This window comes from Nanorana parkeri, unplaced genomic scaffold (genome assembly GCF_000935625.1).
Source record: "Nanorana parkeri isolate BGI_ZX_2015 unplaced genomic scaffold, ASM93562v1 scaffold428, whole genome shotgun sequence".
NCBI lineage: Eukaryota > Metazoa > Chordata > Amphibia > Anura > Dicroglossidae > Nanorana > Nanorana parkeri.
In genome coordinates this window covers 1,007,820-1,026,209 of record NW_017306696.1, presented here as the reverse complement: position 1 = coordinate 1,026,209, position 18,390 = coordinate 1,007,820, and the positions used below count along the sequence as shown (strand labels likewise).

The window sequence follows — 18,390 nt, the reverse complement described above, 5'->3', positions numbered from 1 at the left end:
TTTTTTTTTTTTTGTTTTATTTTTTTTTTCCTTTTTTTTTTTTTTTTTTTTTTTTTTACCCATAACTTTATTGCTATCACATAGGAAACTAAGAAGCCCCCTATGTGATGGCCAATTCACATGGCAGGTCCTCTTTATGTAGACATCAGGGGTCTCTAAAACCCCTAATGTCACCAAGGGACCCCCAGAGAAGCTGATGAGGCACAGATCTGTTTCAGCTTTTCTCTGGCATCTGTATCGGAGAGTGACACTGAATGCGGAAGTGATGTAATATACATCACTTCCTGCATTTGGAGACAGCAGAGGAGATCAAAGCGAGACCGTGTACTGATCTCCAGTGACAGCGTCGCCGTGCCGGTCCTGGCGGATCTCGGGGGCCGGTGGAGTTACGGGGGGGCCGCACATCTGCAGCCAGTACAAGCGATCGTGTGTCTCTAGAGACGCCTGATTGCTTGCATGTAAACAGCCATTGCTGGCTCTTTACATGCTCGGTTTGCCCACTCGTGTGAGCACTGCGCACGGGGGTGCAAGACGTCTTAAGACGCCCTCCCGCTCCTTTAAGTCTCCCGGCCGTTCATGAACGGCCATGGACGGGAGGTGGTTAATGATATTACATAGGGGACTAAGAAGCCCCTATGTGACAGCAAAGAGGATGTGAAAGGTCCTCTTTATGGAGACATCACGGTCTCTCTAAGACCCCTAATGTCACCTAGGTACCTCCACAAAAAGCTGATGAAGCAGAGACCTGTTTCATCAGCTTTTCTTTGGCTACAGAAGCCAGAGAAGGACAGCTGAAGGCGGAAGTGATGTAATATACATCACTTTCTGCATTCGGAGAGCGGAGGAAGATCGTGTTTTTCCGATCTCCCTCCATGTCTGGTCACAGTCGTTGTGCCGGTCCCATGGCCGCACGGGGCACAGCTAAACGCTCAGGGGCGGCGCATACTTCCATGCATCCTACAAGCATTTTAAAATGCAAGCATTTTTCCCTTGTCTCCCTTGCTTGCGTTTTAAACAGCCCACAATGGTTGTTGCGTTTATAAATGCCAACCCGCATCCAGGAAGCAACAGTCAGGCCATTCAATTACAGCGGTCGGGCGTAACTCCAGGTATGAATCATTATGTATGTGTACATTGGCCCAGCCTGGCCCTATACAAGTATGTACAGTAAGCACCCAGTTATCCGGCACCCATGGGGATCGGTAGGTGCCGGATAACTGTAGCTTCTGGTTGCTTGAGAGTTAACTCTCAAGTAACCCCCCATGGCCCAATTGCACTAACAGGCTGGCTATTGCTCCCCATTTTACATTCAGCTGCCGACTGAGGAATCTAGCTGCTGGCTGGCAGCAAGATGTAAACAGAATGTAATTAGTGTGCACATGTCTATCAAGCAACTGCAAACAAAAAAAAGACACATGCCCTCCATTTTTTTTTTTTGCTCTTTTGTTTGCTCTTTTGTTTGCTGGTTGCATGAATGCCAGACAATGGAGAGTTTAATGTGTATGCCATTCCTGATTGGCCAGCGGTAATCCTATAAAGCAGTGTAGAAGCTGGAGCTACTGCAGCGCTGACAGTGATCTTCCTGGCCTGTGTGGCACTGTGCTGAGCTGCGTCCCCCTCTGCTCTGGAAACACAGGGTCAGTCACACAGCACAGTGGCCATTCAGAGAACTCTCAGTATGTTTATCAATGAATACAAGGCCTTCTGTGATTTGATCGGGGGGGATAATGACACCCTTGGTGGACAGCAGGATCACCAGAACTAGCGTCTCCACTGGAAGATTTCCCATTTATTCCTGTTCTGGTGACAACCCAAAATTTGGGATTTCCTTTCACTGTCAGTGATGAGGGTCACCAGGACAAATGGGGACACAGATAGCAATAAAAACCTGGCCGCTGTTCTAATCCTTCTCCACTATTCAATACTAAAAGTTTTGGCTTCAGTTGCACTTCTTAATTTACCCTTTAACATGACAAATCGTCACTTTTGAGTCTGGTAAACTTCGAGAACAACTCTACTACTGTGTATGTTTGTGTTCCGTAACATTTTTCTTACCTCTTTGGATGTTTCTGTGGAGAAGGCCTGTGTGCAGACTGCAGGCTATTCTAAACAATTTAAAGAAGAACTCCAGGCATTTTAAAGATTAACCAATGCAGGGGGCTGTTGCAAGGGTTAAGTGCTCGTTTTGGTTTAGGGTCTAAATTAAAAAAAGATACTCGCCTGATCCTTGGTTTTGCCTGGCTCCTAGACCGTTCCCCACAGCCTCTTCTCCCCTGGTCTCTGGCAGTTTAATGACTGGTGACAGGATTTTTATTTGCTTGCCCTAGAAGTGAGGGCACCGAGGAACGCTCCACGGGACCGAGGGTCGGGTGAGACTTTATAGCCTCCGGCAGTCTTTTTGACATTTCTTCTGCAGCCTGTCTGCTTTTTGTTTGAAGTGATTTGGGAGGCACTTGGGCTGCTTGATCACTCCTACAAGTTGCAGAATGGGCTGCCCTCTGATATCCCTAGCTCCACTGCAAGGACATCCATGGCCGGTGTCGGCAGGGAAGGCAGAGGGACATGGTCATTGTCCCTGGCTAAGGTGAAACCAGAAGTGACGCTCTCTGATTACTTCCAGGTTCAGAGCTATCATTCCCCTGGCCTCTGTGCCCCATGTACACGCACATACAAACATAAGCCTCATGCATGCCACACATATTGGGTTTTGTGTGAACACTGGAGAACAACAATAACTGATGACCTGTAAGTTTTTAAAGTGTCACTTCTGAACAATTCTGGGTACTATAGTGATTTGCGGTTTCACAGATGTAATCAATTCTAAGGTTTGACAAGTGTAAAATGTGTATAGAGCTGTGACTGAAAGGGATCAGTTATCTGTATTTGATGTCTGGATAGGATAAGTGTTGAGAACTAGTGTAACATTTTGATTATCAGTAGTGTTGGTCACAAAACCAGAAAAAGGATGTAGAGTTCTGTTGGCAGTATTCAGTTGTGTCTCTGGATTTATTTGTATTCGGTTTGCAGAGAAGTGACACCGCAAAGGAGGATGTGAAGAAAAGACGATCAGATCAATCTGATGTACCTGTGAGCCTGCGACAGGAGCTAGAATGCCTGTATAAGCTTGCTATGCCAGAAGATTTCTATGCGTTCTGGACGTTTTGCACAGAGATTGACCCAAAGGCGCCCTCTGGTAAAATAATAATAATGTTGTGTACTTTTTAAATTTGTTTTCTTTTTTTATTATCGAATGCCTTATTTTTAAAGGTGAAATTTCAGAAATATTTTAAGTAGTATAAACATTACTCGCCTCTGTACCTTTTTTTTTATTTCTTTTTTATACATTCTTTAGGGGTTTTTTCAAAGTTTACAAAAAAGAAAAACGTATGCAGAAGGCCAACATCAGGATAGATACAATGTTTATAGTGCAGTGCATACAAATGTACAGATAATGGACAATAGATTACTAGAACAGGCAGGGTGGAAATTGTCACACCTTCATATAGCGCTGTATATCTAATGCCATCTGAACCAGTACACTGAAAGGGTCAGTGGAGAATCCTACCCTCTCAGGGTGGGGGCGGAGAGGTCATCAGATGGCAGGTGGTACATCATCCCTTTGGTATTGCGGACGTAATCTGAAGTATAGGCTGCACAAATGTTTGGGATGTCATCGTGGCAGGGAAGGTAGCGGGGAGGTGGAAGGGGCAAAAGGTGGGGTAGGACGGGAAGAGCAGAGTCAGGTGGGAGGTGAGAGTAGGAGTGGGGAAAGAAAATGATAAAGAAAGGGGAGAGAGCAAAAGGAGCGAGGAATAGCATCCTCACCCCGCGTCAGGATCCTATCTAAGGGTGAGGTATTCAGGGGACCGATTGTACTCCATCCAGGGAAACCACGTGCGGGCGAAGGATGCGGAAGTGTGTTTGAGGGAGCTTGTGAGATCCTCCATCTGGTATATATCATGGATGCGATCTAGGACCTGCCCAATGTGAGGGGGGGGGGCTCGGGTTTCTTCCAAAAGGTCGGGATACATGCCTGAGCCATGTTGACTGCGTGTCTGATAAGTGAGTGGGCATAAGTGCGGAGGGGAATAGTATTGTGGGAAGAAGGCATGTTCTCGGGGCAGCTGGACATCCGTACATTTCTGGGTGAGAGCGTGTACCTGATTGTACCCTTATTTCTGCAGTCTGCTTTCCCCTTCACTCAAGGTTTATTGCAAGCATAAATGTCTCAAAGAAGGCATATGCAAGAAAAAACAGGAACAGCGCAACAGGAATCGGATGAATTTCGATTTGTGGGTAGATTTCTCCATCCACACTGTTTATTAAAATCCCCCCAAAAAATGAAAAAGGTGTGCGCAGACTGAAATTAAAGTACTGTTCCCCCCCCAAAGCTTATTTAAACCCAAAAACAACAATTTATACTATATTGCAGCTTACCAATCCCTACATGTGGCAGATGCATTTATTTCCCTTTTTTATTTTCATCTCCTGTATTTAACATACTCCCTGTCCTGGGGTGGCCACTGTATCTATGGAGAGAGCTATGCTTGTCACCCATGCCTTTCCCTCCATCCGCTTTACATGTTGGTTGGGGTTCACATCAAAGGAAGTTACAAAGACACTGTAAGGGGAATTTATCAGAACTGGAGCAGACCAAATCTAGAGAAGTTGCCCAAAGAAACCAATCGGCTTCTCTCTTCAGTGTGTTCTGTTAAGCTTTAAAAACTAGAGAGAAGTGGATTGGCTGCCATGGGCAACTGCTCCAGATTCTGTCTGCTCCAGTTTTGATAAATCCCCCTCACTGTGCTTGTAGCAAGTTCTTTGTACTTCTTAAAAATGATGTAAAGCAGCCACCATATCGAGGGCCAAGGACTGTACGCTGTAATATATTTCATTTTTTGTTCTTGGGGTTAGATGACCTTTTTAAATGACATTGCTAATCATGTGTGGTTGAAGGATATCTGATGACTATCCATGCTGTTTGGAATCTCCTCTGAGAACCTCCCCAATAAAGTGTCTACTTGCACAGAGGAAGATTACCTTTTACTCTTGGAAATACAGATTTTGCAGATGACTGAGAAAAACGGTACTAATGAGATTGGAGTAGCACCAGCGTGGAAACCTTATTCCGTGACTAATGATGACATTCTCTGGTTTCAGATGTTCTGAAGGACAGCCTTGGTCTGCAGCTAGTAGGGCCATATGATATTCTTTCTGGTAAACACACGTCATCTAAAAAATCTTCTGATAGTAATTATAATCTGCACTGGAGGTTTTTTTATGATCCCCCAGAATTTCAGACCATTATTGTTGGGGACAGCAGGACACAATTTCACATGGGTTACTACAGGTAAGAAACTGGAAAGCAAATTCATGAAAACATTGTTGAACAACTGTAGGAAGTTTGACCTTCTGGCTTTTCATTTTGGTTTGTTTTTTGTGGGAAATCATAATTTCTGTCAACGAGCAATTTAGAAATGTGCATTCTTTTTTTTTTTTTTTCTTGTGCAATTTAATAAATTTCTTTCAATGTATGGTTTGAAGGTGTTGCAGTCTGTTAGTTTTCAGCTGCCATTATGTCAGGCTAGGTTAGAAAATACAATCTGGTCCGTGTAGGCTTTTACTATGCTTGTTGTTTGTGTGTATCTATAATATCCTGCATTGTGTAGTCTCCTAATGTATAGTCTCCTTTGTGGGCTTCCTTTTTTCAGAGATTCCCCAGAAGAGATGCCGGTGTTTGTTGGCACTAATGAAGCCATTAAAGGGTGCCTCATCACTGCAGCTGGAGATAATGTGTTTTCTGCTGTCAAGTAGGTGCCCCTCACTTTACAGTGATTTTGTTTAAGGGATGATGAGTTTTACTTTATTACAATATTCCTTTTTCCCCCTAGGCTATTTGCAACGAAGAGGTTAAAAGAAATGTCTGATCAGAAAACAGTTGCTACAGTGAAAGACTTGATAGAAAAACTTACGGCAGCTGCAGATAAATTGGATTACTCCATGGAGCAGAAATCTAACGCAATGAAACGGAGAGACAAGAAAGTCAGTACCTGTATTTATTTACTTTTCTCTTATATACTGTACAGCTAGATAGTAATTTTAAACTATTCCAAAAAAGATACTATCATGTCCTAATGTCCACATTTGTGTGGCGAGCTTTGCAACATTCATCAGTACCATAAAGATGCTTAAATATACAACTATTGTTCTTGCTGGAAGATTCTTTGTGGGTACCTTTTTTGGCTCATGCTTGGCTTGACATTTAATGGACCTCTCGAGGGAATGCTTGTTAGAACATTAACCAATTTTTTTTTACTGAAAACAAACCCCCTTCTAGAATCGTCATCATCTATTGTATCCGAGCATTTGCACGAGTACGAGTACTCATGCAAATACTCGGTATCGCGGCCGATACCGATGCTTGTATCGGTATCGGTGCATCCCTAGTTGTTTCCCTTCTCTTTGCTGCTCTTTTTAAATCCTCATGTCTTCTCATGCTGGGGGAGAACTTCCCTTTTCAGCTCAGGGCCTCTTCCTGTAGTGCTGGCTCAGGTTACAAGCCTATACAAACGTATACACAGACACCATATATCCATTCCTGAGACAAGGCAGTCTGCTGCAAAACAGAAGTTCTGCAGAGCATGAGAACAGATACAAATTTAAAAGGAAGAGCAGCAAAGAGAAGGGAAACAACCATGGATTACAGTAAGGCACACATTACAGTATTTTATATTAAAAAATCTGAGGGTTTAATGTCACTTTAAGTTTTCAGAATGAACCGCTTTCTTTTAGGTGCATTCAGCTTGCATTTAAGATGCCTATATCCTTGACTGACTGGTACATTTCACTTCCTTTTAAGCTGCAGCCACCTGCTTCAGGCTGCTTTTTGTGTCAGAACTGCCCATACAGTACATGTCAAAAGTGTGTGTGTGACATAGATACAGTGGTACCTCGGTTCACAAACGCTTCTGTTCGCGAAGAGTTCGGCAAAAATTTTTCTTCCGTTCGCAAACTCTGCATCGGGTGACAAACCGCAGCCTTCTTCCCTGCTCTGACACATGGTCGTGGCTTCCTCTAGTCGAGCTCCCGGTCTGATCACAGTTTGATTCGGTTTGCGACCAGAATCGTGGGACAAATTTAAGTTTGTGAACCGAGGTACCTCGATGGATATAGCTAGATATATATATACACACAGCAGTAGAACTTTTTCTGTCAGAGCTACAGTTACAACCTAGATCATTGTTTTTTTAACAAATTTTTTTTTTTTTCCTTCCTGTAAATCTGTCCACCATTTCATCAGGTGGTGACCAAGTCTTTCCATGGTGCAGGTCTGGTGGTCCCTGTAGATAAGAACGACGTTGGGTACAGGGAGCTTCCTGAAACGGATGGTAAGTTTTTGGTACCCATGTGAATCACGGAATATCCCATTTAACAATCTTTTGGCGATGCCTGTGAAGGATGCGCTAGTGTTTAAGGACCCTATCTATAAGTGGTTTAGAGGTCCTTTTGTTCTTGTTGGCTGGTGCTCTGCTTTGCAACCTACCCTTGCTGTGATACTTGTCTGTCAGACATTGGCTGACCGGACTAAGCTCATGAGAAGCAATTCAGGATGATCCCTTACTTATTGAGTATGATAGCACTCTTAAAGTGACATTAAAGGCAAACATCCCCCCCCCCCATGTTAATGTTAGCACTTACCTTAACCCCTTCATGACTGAGCTTGTTTTTAGTTTCTCTTCGTAAATGACTGACACACTTTTGACATTTCAGTAATATACGTCAGTAATATACTTTCTTACAAAGTGCACTCACACATATTATATATTGTTTTTTAGAGGACAGATAGGGCTATATATTTATATCACATATGTGTACCTAACCCCTCACTTAGGACAAATAAAATAAAAGAGGAAAAAACGTAAAACAAAACACTTTTCCCAGTTTTGATTTGTAGTATTTTTTTTACAAAACAAGCACAGCTAAAAAAAATATGCAATAAATACATTCATTTATTTGTCCTTTATTTTTTTTACACTTTTTTCACTTTTTTTTAAACTTAATGTTATTTTATTTAATTATATCAAGCAGTCATTGTGAATTAATCTCACTATTACTGCTTGATAAAATTAATACATTTTTGGTTATTATCAGGCTACTTCAAACTTTAGAACAGCCGATAATAAGTTAGTGACACTGATCCTGCAGCAGTTCAGGATTCAGGTTGCAACAACGATCAGCAAACTGAAACATTCTTCTTTCAGGAATAGATACATTATGTGTCTATTCCTGAAAGTGAAAGAAAAAAAAAAGCCAGTATAGCTTGAGAGAGCAACATGCCGGGTCTGCTGTGACTCAAGACACCCGATCTTCAGGTATCGGGTGTCTGAAAAAGGTTAACCCTTTCATTAATGGATGCCTCTAAACTTAGGCATCCATTAATGAATGATAACCGCTGATTCTCAGCGGTTACCAGCCTTCTAGTGCAGCAAATAACTCGTCACGTACAGTGTACGTGACGAGTCATTTGGTCCCTTTGTGGCGGGACGTACAGTGTACGTCTCCCGTCACGAAGGGATTAAATCAAGTCTTTTTCCGATCTTCCTCTTTCCTGATGTTTTCAGCCTTCTCTCCAGCGGTGCGGCGGCTCTCCGATCCAGCGCTGACTGCTCTGACCCTCCGATCCAGCGGTATCTGCATGCGGGTGCACGCGTCTGTAGACTTACCTTGCGTCTTTCGTCACCTCCCAGCAGAAAATTAGAACTGCACATGCGCCTGCCCCAAGATCCTTTGCGGCCGCTTGTGAAATTTCTCATTTTTGCACAGGACCGCGCACCGAACACAGGTGAGTCTAAACTGCTGTTTGAACTTTTTTTTTTTTAATAAACTTTTTGCATATATCTACTGCTTGCTAGCAGCAGATATATGCAAAAAAAACTGGAGGGTTTAAATATCCTTTAAGCTACTGTATGGATGGGTTGTTGGTCTACGATCTCATTACCTGTGTTGGTGAACATGGGGAGAACTCTGCGGTTAGAATGTGTTGGGCTGCAGAACAGACATGCAAAAAGCCAGATCATTGCATGTCCTTCAAAGAACAGCATCTCTTCGGAGCTGCATTATCAAGGAAGCTACCAGGGGCAAGAGTACTTGCCTGCCCTAGCAGAAGAAGCCTAGGGCTCAGTCCGGGAAGGCTCATCCCTCTTGGAAGGCCAAGAAGAGTTCCTTTTCTTTACTCCCAGTGCTCTATCTCAAAGTCCAAGCCTGGTCTCCAGCCCTGGGCTTCTAAGTCCCCTAAACCCTCAGATAATTCTTCAGTATGGCCCGCATCTTGGATACTGGGTGCAGATGGTGGTTTCTTGGGGATACAGGCTAGAATTCTGCGCACCTTCCAAACTGCCTGTGTTGCAGCAGATTAGCACATATCTATGCAGCCCTTGTGGCACTTCTGGGGCAAGGGGTCATTGCCCAGGGCCTGTGAAAGACAGGTTCTAGGTGTTCTACTACAACCTGTTGACCATTCCCAACCCAAAAGGGGACATCTGCCTTGGATCTCAAGGCCCTAAAATATCTTCATTCAGATTCATTCGTTCTGTATGGAATCCGCCAGGTCTCTCATAGCCTCCTTCCAGCAGGGAGACTTTTCTGGTGTCTGTGGATACTTGGAAATCCCCATTTTTCCAGTGTATTAACGCTTTGGGTCCTCGGCGCTTCCAGTGTACACCATGTGTGAGAACTGGCCCATGTGCAATCTGTGCTGTGCTCCCAGGACATCCCTATTTTGGGATATTTGGACAACCTCCTATTGAGGGAACAGCCAGCTCAGGTTATGGTCGACAATGTAGCTCAAACCATCCAGACATTGCAAAGGCCCCATCAATATTTTGAAACTTGGTGAAGGTTTGGTTGTTTCTGCAACACTGGACACTGACGTGGAGGGTAATCCGATCATGGGTCAGTCAACGTCACATCGGTGGTGTACATCTTCCATCAGGGAGGAAGCGGAAGTCTTACTGTGGTAAGAGGTAGAAAGGATCCTGTCCTTTGCCTAACTTCACATTCCAGCATTGTCTGCAAGGTAGCATGCTTTCTTGCCACCACCTCTGCATGGTGAGTGTCTAAGCTAGCAACCTTATTCGCTAAAGAACCCTTTTTTGGGTGGTGTTGAGGCCCAGAATTTCCTACCCGAGGTAGTTTTGGTCATGCACCTTAACAAGCACATTTGTTCTCCAGCTCTGTCAGTTTCCAGTTCATCAGAAGGAGAATGGATGGACTGTGTGCTGTGCATGTCTACCTTGCAGCCATTGTTTCCATTAGAAAGACTCACTGTCACTCCTGATGGTTCACAAAGGGGAACCTGCTTCTCATTCCACCGTTTCTCTGTGGCTCAGATAATCACCTATGCTCTCAAGTGTTGGCTTCCACCCCTTCCTGTTAAGGCGCACACTGCTAGATCTGTGAGCGCTTCACATGCTCGCTAACTTTACCAGTTACCTGGTTGTTCAGGACTCTTTTGATGCCAGCTTCAGGCAGCTGTTTGATCCCAGTTGTACTACTTTTAGATGTCCTTACAGTCTATGAATCTGTGTCCCTCAATGAACACTAAAGAAAATGTGAATCTTGTATTTACCATAAAATTAATTTCTTGCAATTCATTAACCCCTTCGTGACGGGAGATGTACAGTGTACGTCCCGGCACTTTGTACCTATATGACTGGCCACGTACACTGTACGTGACGAGTTATATTAGGCTTTGTAATGTTGGTAACAGCTGATTCTCAGCATTTAACAGTCATTCATTAATGTCTCAGTATTGAGGCATTAATTAATGAAATAATTAAGCTTTTTGTAAAAGCTTCTTCCTTTCATTAATGAAAGAATGAAGCCGTTACATGCAAATACAGGACCACAATTTGCGATCCAGAGCCCGATGTTTAGATACATTTCACTCAAAAGATACAATGTATATCTTTTGAGTGAAATGTATCAGTTCTGATCGTCTAGGCACGATCAAAGAGCTTTTAGTGAGATCTGAATCTGACTAAAGTCAGGATCATAGCTGTTCCTAAGTTTGGAGCAGCCTAATAATAGCCAAAAAGTTAATTTATCAGGCAGTCATAGTGACTGCTTGATATAAACTGACAAGAAAAAAAAAATTTTTTTACAAAGTGTAAAAAAATTAAAGTGTAAAATAAAAATGTATATATAAATATATTTAAAAAAAATAATAATCAAAACTTGTGAAAAAAGTGTTTTTTCTTCTAGTTTTTCCCCTCATTTTTTTTTATTTTATTCAAATTTAAGTGAGGGGTTAGGTACACATGTTGGATATAATTATATAGCCCTATCTGTCCTCTGAAAAACAATATATAATATGAGTGGGTACATTTAGTAAGAAAGTATATTACAGCCGTGGAAGAATCGCACAGCAAAAATGTAAAGTGTGTCAGTCATTTATGAACAGAAACTGAAAACTAGCTCAGTCATGAAGGGGTTAAAAGAGAACTGTTGGGTCAAGGCTTTTCCCCATAGTTCTCCTAAGGGTCACGGGTGGACACAAACTAGCGTCCTCCCGTCACCCAAAGCTCAGTATACCGCGAGCTACAGCTCGCAGTATACTGAGATGCCGCAGCCAAAACGGACCCCGACAATACACAGCTGGCTCTGCCTATCCACAGGCTGTGCCTGCCCCCTCCCCCGTCCGCTTCGCCAATCAGCGCTGGAGGAGCGGGGAATCCCTGTAGGAAGCCGTGAGTGACAGTCACGGCTCTCTGCAGGGATAGATCAAGAGGTGAGCGAGCGACGGTATGTGTTCGCTCACTTCCTGATCTACTGAGCCGACTTGTGACAGTCTCGTTGTCGCAGGTTGACTCGGATTATGAGGCTAAAAATCACTCGCTTCATAATTCTCCTTTTTAAGGGACTCAAATTCTACCCTTCTGTGTTTATGGTGATGTTCTTGGTACTGCTTTTCTGCAAAACGAAGGAATGCTGGTAGTAGGAGAGGTTTTATGGGCCAAATCTTTCATTGTATGTACCTAAATGAACTACAGGATAGAATAAAACTAAAATGTATCTTTCAAATCATTGTAGCTTCTCTTTTTTAAAGGAATAGGAAGTTTATGCAATATTAGAAAGTTTTACCCGTTTCATTTATCAGCTTTAGTTCTTGTAATTCCATTTGTAACCTACATCCTACTTTTCCCATGAAACATTCTGACTATCACAAGATCCATGTAGCATATTACTCTGCATCTACAAGCCACTACCTATTTAATAACTAAGTGCACTTCAAAAATGGTCAAGAAGACATTTCTAGCCACTGACTGACTACAGTGTTCAGAGAGAATCCAGTTACTTCCACAGCTGTTATTTGCTTTATGGTATAACGCTTGTCTTCTTGCAAGTAACACTTGAATTGATTGCCATGACATATATTTTATCTTTACTAAGGGAATCTTAAGAAAATGTGTAAAGCCATTGTGGAAGCCCCTACTGATGATGTGAGAATGAAAGCCTTTGCTCCTATTCAGGAAATGATCACCTATGTTCAGTTTGCCAATGATGAGTGCGATTACGGTATGGGTTATGAGCTTGGAATTGACCTCTTCTGTTATGGATCACATGTAAGTGTTTTTGTTGTGCTTTTGGTTAATGGTGGTTCATGATTTCTTATGCAGATGAATAAAACAACTATGCACACAAATGAAAGTAGAACCAAACATAGGTTACTGTAGCTTAAGGATCTACCTTTTCTGGGCAGTAACAGACTTATTAAATGGTAACACTACAGGGGGGAAAAGGAAAACCTTCAGGGCAGCATAAGTAATATTTTAGGGGGTCTGCCTGTAAGTTCTATACGGCACTGTAAGTGTAGAAAGAAATTATAGTTCACCTTTTCAGGATATATGTAAATTTGTAATATTTTTTGTTGTTTTTATTCCAGTACTTTCATAAAGTAGCCAGACAGCTCTTACCCATGGCATACAAGCTCCTAAAGAGGGATCTGTTTGCAGAAATAATTGAATCTCACCTGGAAAATCGGAGAAAGGAGAATGTAAACCAGCTTGATGCATGATATGGACTAAAGGCACAGTTTCATGTGTTTTTGTTCTTACGAATCTGTTATTCTATAAAGTTAGTTTTGTAATAAACTGCCTTGTATCTGTATTTTAGTATTTGGATTGGTTGTAAAATGCATTAACCTGACAAGGGCGAATAATAAGCATTTCATGTATCAGGGCCTGTTCACACTGTAGTATGTTACACATGACTGCTTATGAGAATGTGTTGAGGTACAATACTTAAGTCCAGCCTTGAACAAGCTTGGCATAAATGAGTGTCATAATGCATGGGCTTCACTTACAATTCTTTATTTCTATACTTATTCTAACAGCTAGTGAACTAGCATTCTCAAAAGGGAAAGTTAGCAATGGCAGCCTATGTAATTCTCATGACGGGTGTACTTTAAAGGAGAACTATGGGGTCAGTGGTTTTGCCCATAGTTCTCCTTAGGGTAACGGGAGGTCACAAACTAGCGTCCTCCCGTTACCCAAAACTCAGTATACCGCGAGCTACAGCTCGCGGTATACTGAGACGCTGCAGCCGGAACGGATCCTGACAATTATGACAGCTGGATCTGCCTATCTAGAGGCGGAGCCAGCTGTACCCTCCCCCGTCCGTTCCACAAGTCAGCGCTGGAGGATCAGACAGGGGAGGGGAGAATCCAGTCACAGCTCTCTGCAGTAACAGGATGGAGAAGTGAGCGAGCGCCGGTATGTGTTCACTCACTTTCCAATCTACTGAGCCGACCTGTGACAGTTTCATTGTCACAGGTCGGCTCAGATTATGAGGATGAGTGAAAATCACTCACCTCATAATTCTCCTTTTTTTAAAGTCATATAATAGTTCCCGGGTGGTAATGGAATAGGTTATCAACAGTCCAAAACTAGGACAGTGTTTGGCACGGGTCTATTGGAAGCCTCCATTCAACAACTCTAGTTACAGGTTTTTGCTTCTTCGTAAAAAAGAAAAAAAAAATGTATGTAAAATTAATTTTTATGTTTTTTGATATGCCTATCCACTTCCTATGTTCCTTTCATGCATATCCACCAAAAACATTCATGTTTTCCATCACAATAGTGCAGGTGTCCACTGGTGTATGTATTGCAGTGTGTTGTGGCATGTGCTCTGTGTATGTGCGGCACATACGCATCATGTGTGGTAAGGTGTGCCGTTTTTTGTCACACTTGTATCGTTAGTGATGTAAGAGTGGGGATTTTCACTGAAGTTGTGGTAAAGACTGCTATTTTGGAAAGGTTTGGCCTTGACATATCTAAGTGGCAACTTATTCTCACACACACACACACACACACACACACACACACACACTTGCCCACGATATACTGAGTGTGTATGGATCAGCCCAGCTGTGAGTGACAGCTGGCTCTGCCTGCCTCCTCCCCCCTATTCCTTCCTCCAGTCAGTGCTGGAGGATTGTAGGGGGAATGGTGACTGGCGGGGGAGGAAGGCCAGTACTTTCCCCATGAGTGTGCTGCCATGTTTGGAGTCAGGAAAGGTAATTTACTATATGTTTTGCTGATATTTTTTTAGTCCTGCTGCACTGGGTGCCTCCAGCTCACATTCCAGTAATGGCTCCCGTGCTGCTTGCAGCATGCCTATTCAAACAGAAGTTGTTTGCATTATGACAGACTTTAACAGAGGGCAGACATCCAGGTGGAACCCATAGATGTGGGTTTATGGGATTTAAGGCTTTTGTTTCAGGGTATTTTGTGTAACGGGTTGATTCTCAGAGCTAGGGCCCATCTCCTGGAACCTGCTACAGGGCACATTAACTGGTGCAAATGACTGAGCCGATGCGGTGGTCATTTTCTTGTGGCCCACCCTGCAGCCTTTAAATTGTGTGGCTGCAACTTTATTTTCTTTTTTCTAGCCTGCTGTGCTAAAGCAGCACTACAGAGCTGTAGCAATCATTTTGTGGGAGCTCATTACTGTTCCGTGCATATACACGGCTGATGTTTTGATTTCATGTGGCCGTGTATCTTTCCAGGCTAAATGTGCTGTTATATGCCACCAATCCACTGCCTCTCATTGCCGCAGAGAGGCACACCAGGCACTGTTGCAGTGTGCTCAATCTTGGCCACAACCACCCTGAGTACTGCTGATCAGATGCGTTGGTTGCATTGTGGTGTGCTTTACCCCCCTGCTGGTGTTCCAGTTTTGCACCTTTTTGCCCTTGTGTGCCTGTAATTACTGCCTGCTGCAACATGTTAAACCTCAACAAAAGGACCAAACCTTTGACTGCAGTCAGCCTGACCTTTCTTTTTGCATGTGCTGGTCATAACTTCAAATTTGTTGGTGCTAAGAGTGAATGGTGTCTGGCTGCTGCTCTGCCCACATCAGTCTTACCTTGTCCAAGTCTCCCTCATGTTGTAACCATCAAATTCCTTAACTCCACAATGGAGGGTTTTGTTTCAGGGATGGTGCAGGCAGAGCTGTGGCTAGAACATTAGCTACCTAGCAGTGCACCCAAAGGAAGCATTCTAATTCAGACCTGGAGGCCCTGAATGTGCCAGACACGAGTGTGGAGGTGGAAACAATCCTCTAAAAAAGATATTCTAGAACCAGAGAAAGAGGAGGCCAAGAAAATGAATAAAGAGAATGGAGGATCGGAGTGATGAAGATCAGCTACAGAAATAAACATGTTCTCTTTAGAGAAGAGGCACCTAAGAGGGAATATGATTTACACATTCATCAATGGGGAGTGCAGGACTGGGAAGAAACTAAGAATGAAAGATGACACTTGGTCACAAAAGGGATTTGGATGAGATGTGGTTTGAACTCGGACTGCATTGGGTATTTTTCTTTCTTCCGGAAGCAAAATTCTGGAATTCCCTTCCGCACTTAGTGGTAACAACTGCCAGCATTTATCAACAACACCATGAGTTCCTCGGTGTACAGAATAGACGGATAGGATAGTCATTTAGCCATTTATGTAATGTCATCAAATATGACCTTTCCTTTTATAACTGTAATGCTGTAATGTTCTAAAGCTAAAAAATTCACTGCAATATGGCGATCTGGAGGTTTTCTGTACACAGTAGGTGTATGGAATGCCCCCAGCAATGTGGCTTCTGTGATTGGCTGCCTGATTTTCCCACAAGTCTGCACTAGAAGTATAATTTGTGGCATCCTGTGCAATAGGAATTAAATTTTTGGTGAGGAACTCCATAAGGTTCCGTTTACACACAGCAGTTAGAAATTCAGCTGGGCCTTCCTTGTGGCACGAAAACGCGCACATTCTATAGCTGAAATGCGCCGGAATAGCACACTTGTACTTTTTGGTGTGTTTTCAGCCCGTGCATACGTTGTGCAGGTGTGAACAAGCTTCATTGGAATGTATTAGTTTTGTTTCGCGCGTTTCTGTGCGTACAACTGCTAATGTCAACAGAGCCTAAGGGTTAATTACTGCAAAAGGGACGCTGACACTGCACCTTTACCTATTACATCACAGGAAACCCACCGGCTGATTTACAATGAACCCAGGCTCTCCCAGTCAAACCTTAGTTTGGAAAGGACATGCTGCAAGAAACAGCTATTTCTTCAGACAGAAACAGGAAGGAAACTGCAACAAAATTGGTTAAAGGATAAGAAACCCTCGGGGGTATTCACATTATATATAGCGAGCAGGAGATGTATGCAAAAACATTCAACCTTTTTCCTAACATGTCTCTGCCACACGCTCCTGGCCGAAGATCTGAAAAAACTTTGGTAGCTGCAAAGGATCATGGGATGGGTGCATGCCCAGTACAGATCTTCAGCCCGGAGACGAGGAAAGAGACAAGGCAAGTCAATGCAGGCAGCGTGCACCCCACACAGACTCAGCAGTGCTGCATCAGAGACCGGCACCAGCGATGGAGGGGACTAAACTACAGGAAAGAAAAAGAGGGCAAAGCTGTGCTCTACTTCAAGGGTATGCTTTGTCACTTTCAAATCCTTGCATTGTACATTCATCATGTTTAGCAGGAGGAGGTATAGCTCCTTAGCATCATTCTCCTGCAGGTGGCAGCAAGAACCTAAATGGCCAATAGACCTAGCTGTGTGTCGGATTAGTACAAAGGTTCTATTTTTATACAGGAGTTAGTCTCTGCATCAACCAACAGGATCATTGAAGACACATTTTCTAGACCTGCATGTTTAGTAAGGACTCTTAAATTAAAAGTATATGTGTGTATATACAGGTGAAACTCGAATAATTAGAATATTGTGCAAAGTTCATTCATTTCACTAATGCAACTTAAAAGGTGAAACTGATATATGAGATAGACTCATTACATGCAAAGCAAGATAGTTCAAGCCGTGATTTGTCATCATTGTGATGATTATGGCTTACAGCTCATGAAAACCCCAAATCCACAATCTCAGAAAATTAGAATATTACATGCAATCAATAAAACAAGGATTGTACATAGAACAATATCGGACCTCTGAAAAGTACAAGCATGCATATGTACTCAGTACTTGGTTTGGGCCCCTTTTGCAGCACTTACTGCAATTACTTTTGCACGATATTCTAATTATTCGAGTTTCACCTGTATATTTTGTATATCAATCATTAAAAAAGAAACCGGATAATATTGGTGCTGTGCTTTGCCAATGTGTGCTCCAGGGCTGTGGTTATCCATCCCTTACTATTTACTGAGTGGCTAACCTGCAACAAGCATATGAATATCACTGGTCCTGGCAATGCACATACAAAGTAGTGAAGGGTAATGACATTAATTATTCACTAGGACCCGTGGGGCATAAAGTGACTCACTGTCACCCCCTCTTTAAAGAGGATCTCAAATAAAGCTGCTGCTATGCAGGTTTTATGCCTGCAGCAGCCTCTACCTAAGCCACTGCTCCAAGCTCACTCCTGTGATGGACTACAATCTCACATTTAGTTTACTAATTTGTATTGATATTGTGGTCCATCACAGGAGTGAGCTGGGAGCGGTGGCAACTTTACAACACACACAGGGACCATGGGGAACAAAAGTAGCCCCCCTACAGAAGGAAGGACAGTGTCAGCATGAATTCAGAGATGATTTGAGGATCTTCAGCCGAGTGATACACAAATAAGATACATTTTTGCTAACAGTTCGGGTACTTGAATACATTTTTAAGATTTAAAAGGAGAACTATGGGGTCAGTGTTTTTCCCCATAGTTCTCCTTAGTGTAACGGGAGGACACAAACTAGCGTCCTCCCGTCACCCAAAGCTCAGTATACCGCGAGCTGCTGCTCTGAGACGCCGCAGCTGAAGCGGATCCCGACAATTGTGCCGGGATCCGACCAGCTGCGTGAGTGACAGCTGGCTCTGCCTATCTAG

The 18,390-nt window shown here is 43.1% G+C and overlaps 1 protein-coding gene across 3 annotated transcripts in view; it reads left to right on the top strand.

The window, feature by feature from the left end:
* The window catches only part of LOC108789897 (histone PARylation factor 1), a 14,850-nt gene extending 1,683 nt beyond the window's left edge, over nucleotides 1-13,167 (top strand). For 2 of the 3 annotated variants that reach the window (XM_018560040.1, XM_018560039.1), the window contains exons 2-8: nucleotides 3,028-3,193; nucleotides 5,161-5,350; nucleotides 5,712-5,810; nucleotides 5,892-6,042; nucleotides 7,301-7,388; nucleotides 12,451-12,623; nucleotides 12,944-13,167. In XM_018560040.1, the coding sequence (XP_018415542.1) occupies nucleotides 3,028-3,193; nucleotides 5,161-5,350; nucleotides 5,712-5,810; nucleotides 5,892-6,042; nucleotides 7,301-7,388; nucleotides 12,451-12,623; nucleotides 12,944-13,075 (999 nt within the window). In that variant the 3' untranslated portion in view covers nucleotides 13,076-13,167. The remainder of the gene's footprint in view (nucleotides 1-3,027; nucleotides 3,194-5,160; nucleotides 5,351-5,711; nucleotides 5,811-5,891; nucleotides 6,043-7,300; nucleotides 7,389-12,450; nucleotides 12,624-12,943) is intronic. The other variant, XM_018560041.1, reaches the window with a different exon arrangement.
* Nucleotides 13,168-18,390: the final 5,223 nt, after the last annotated feature.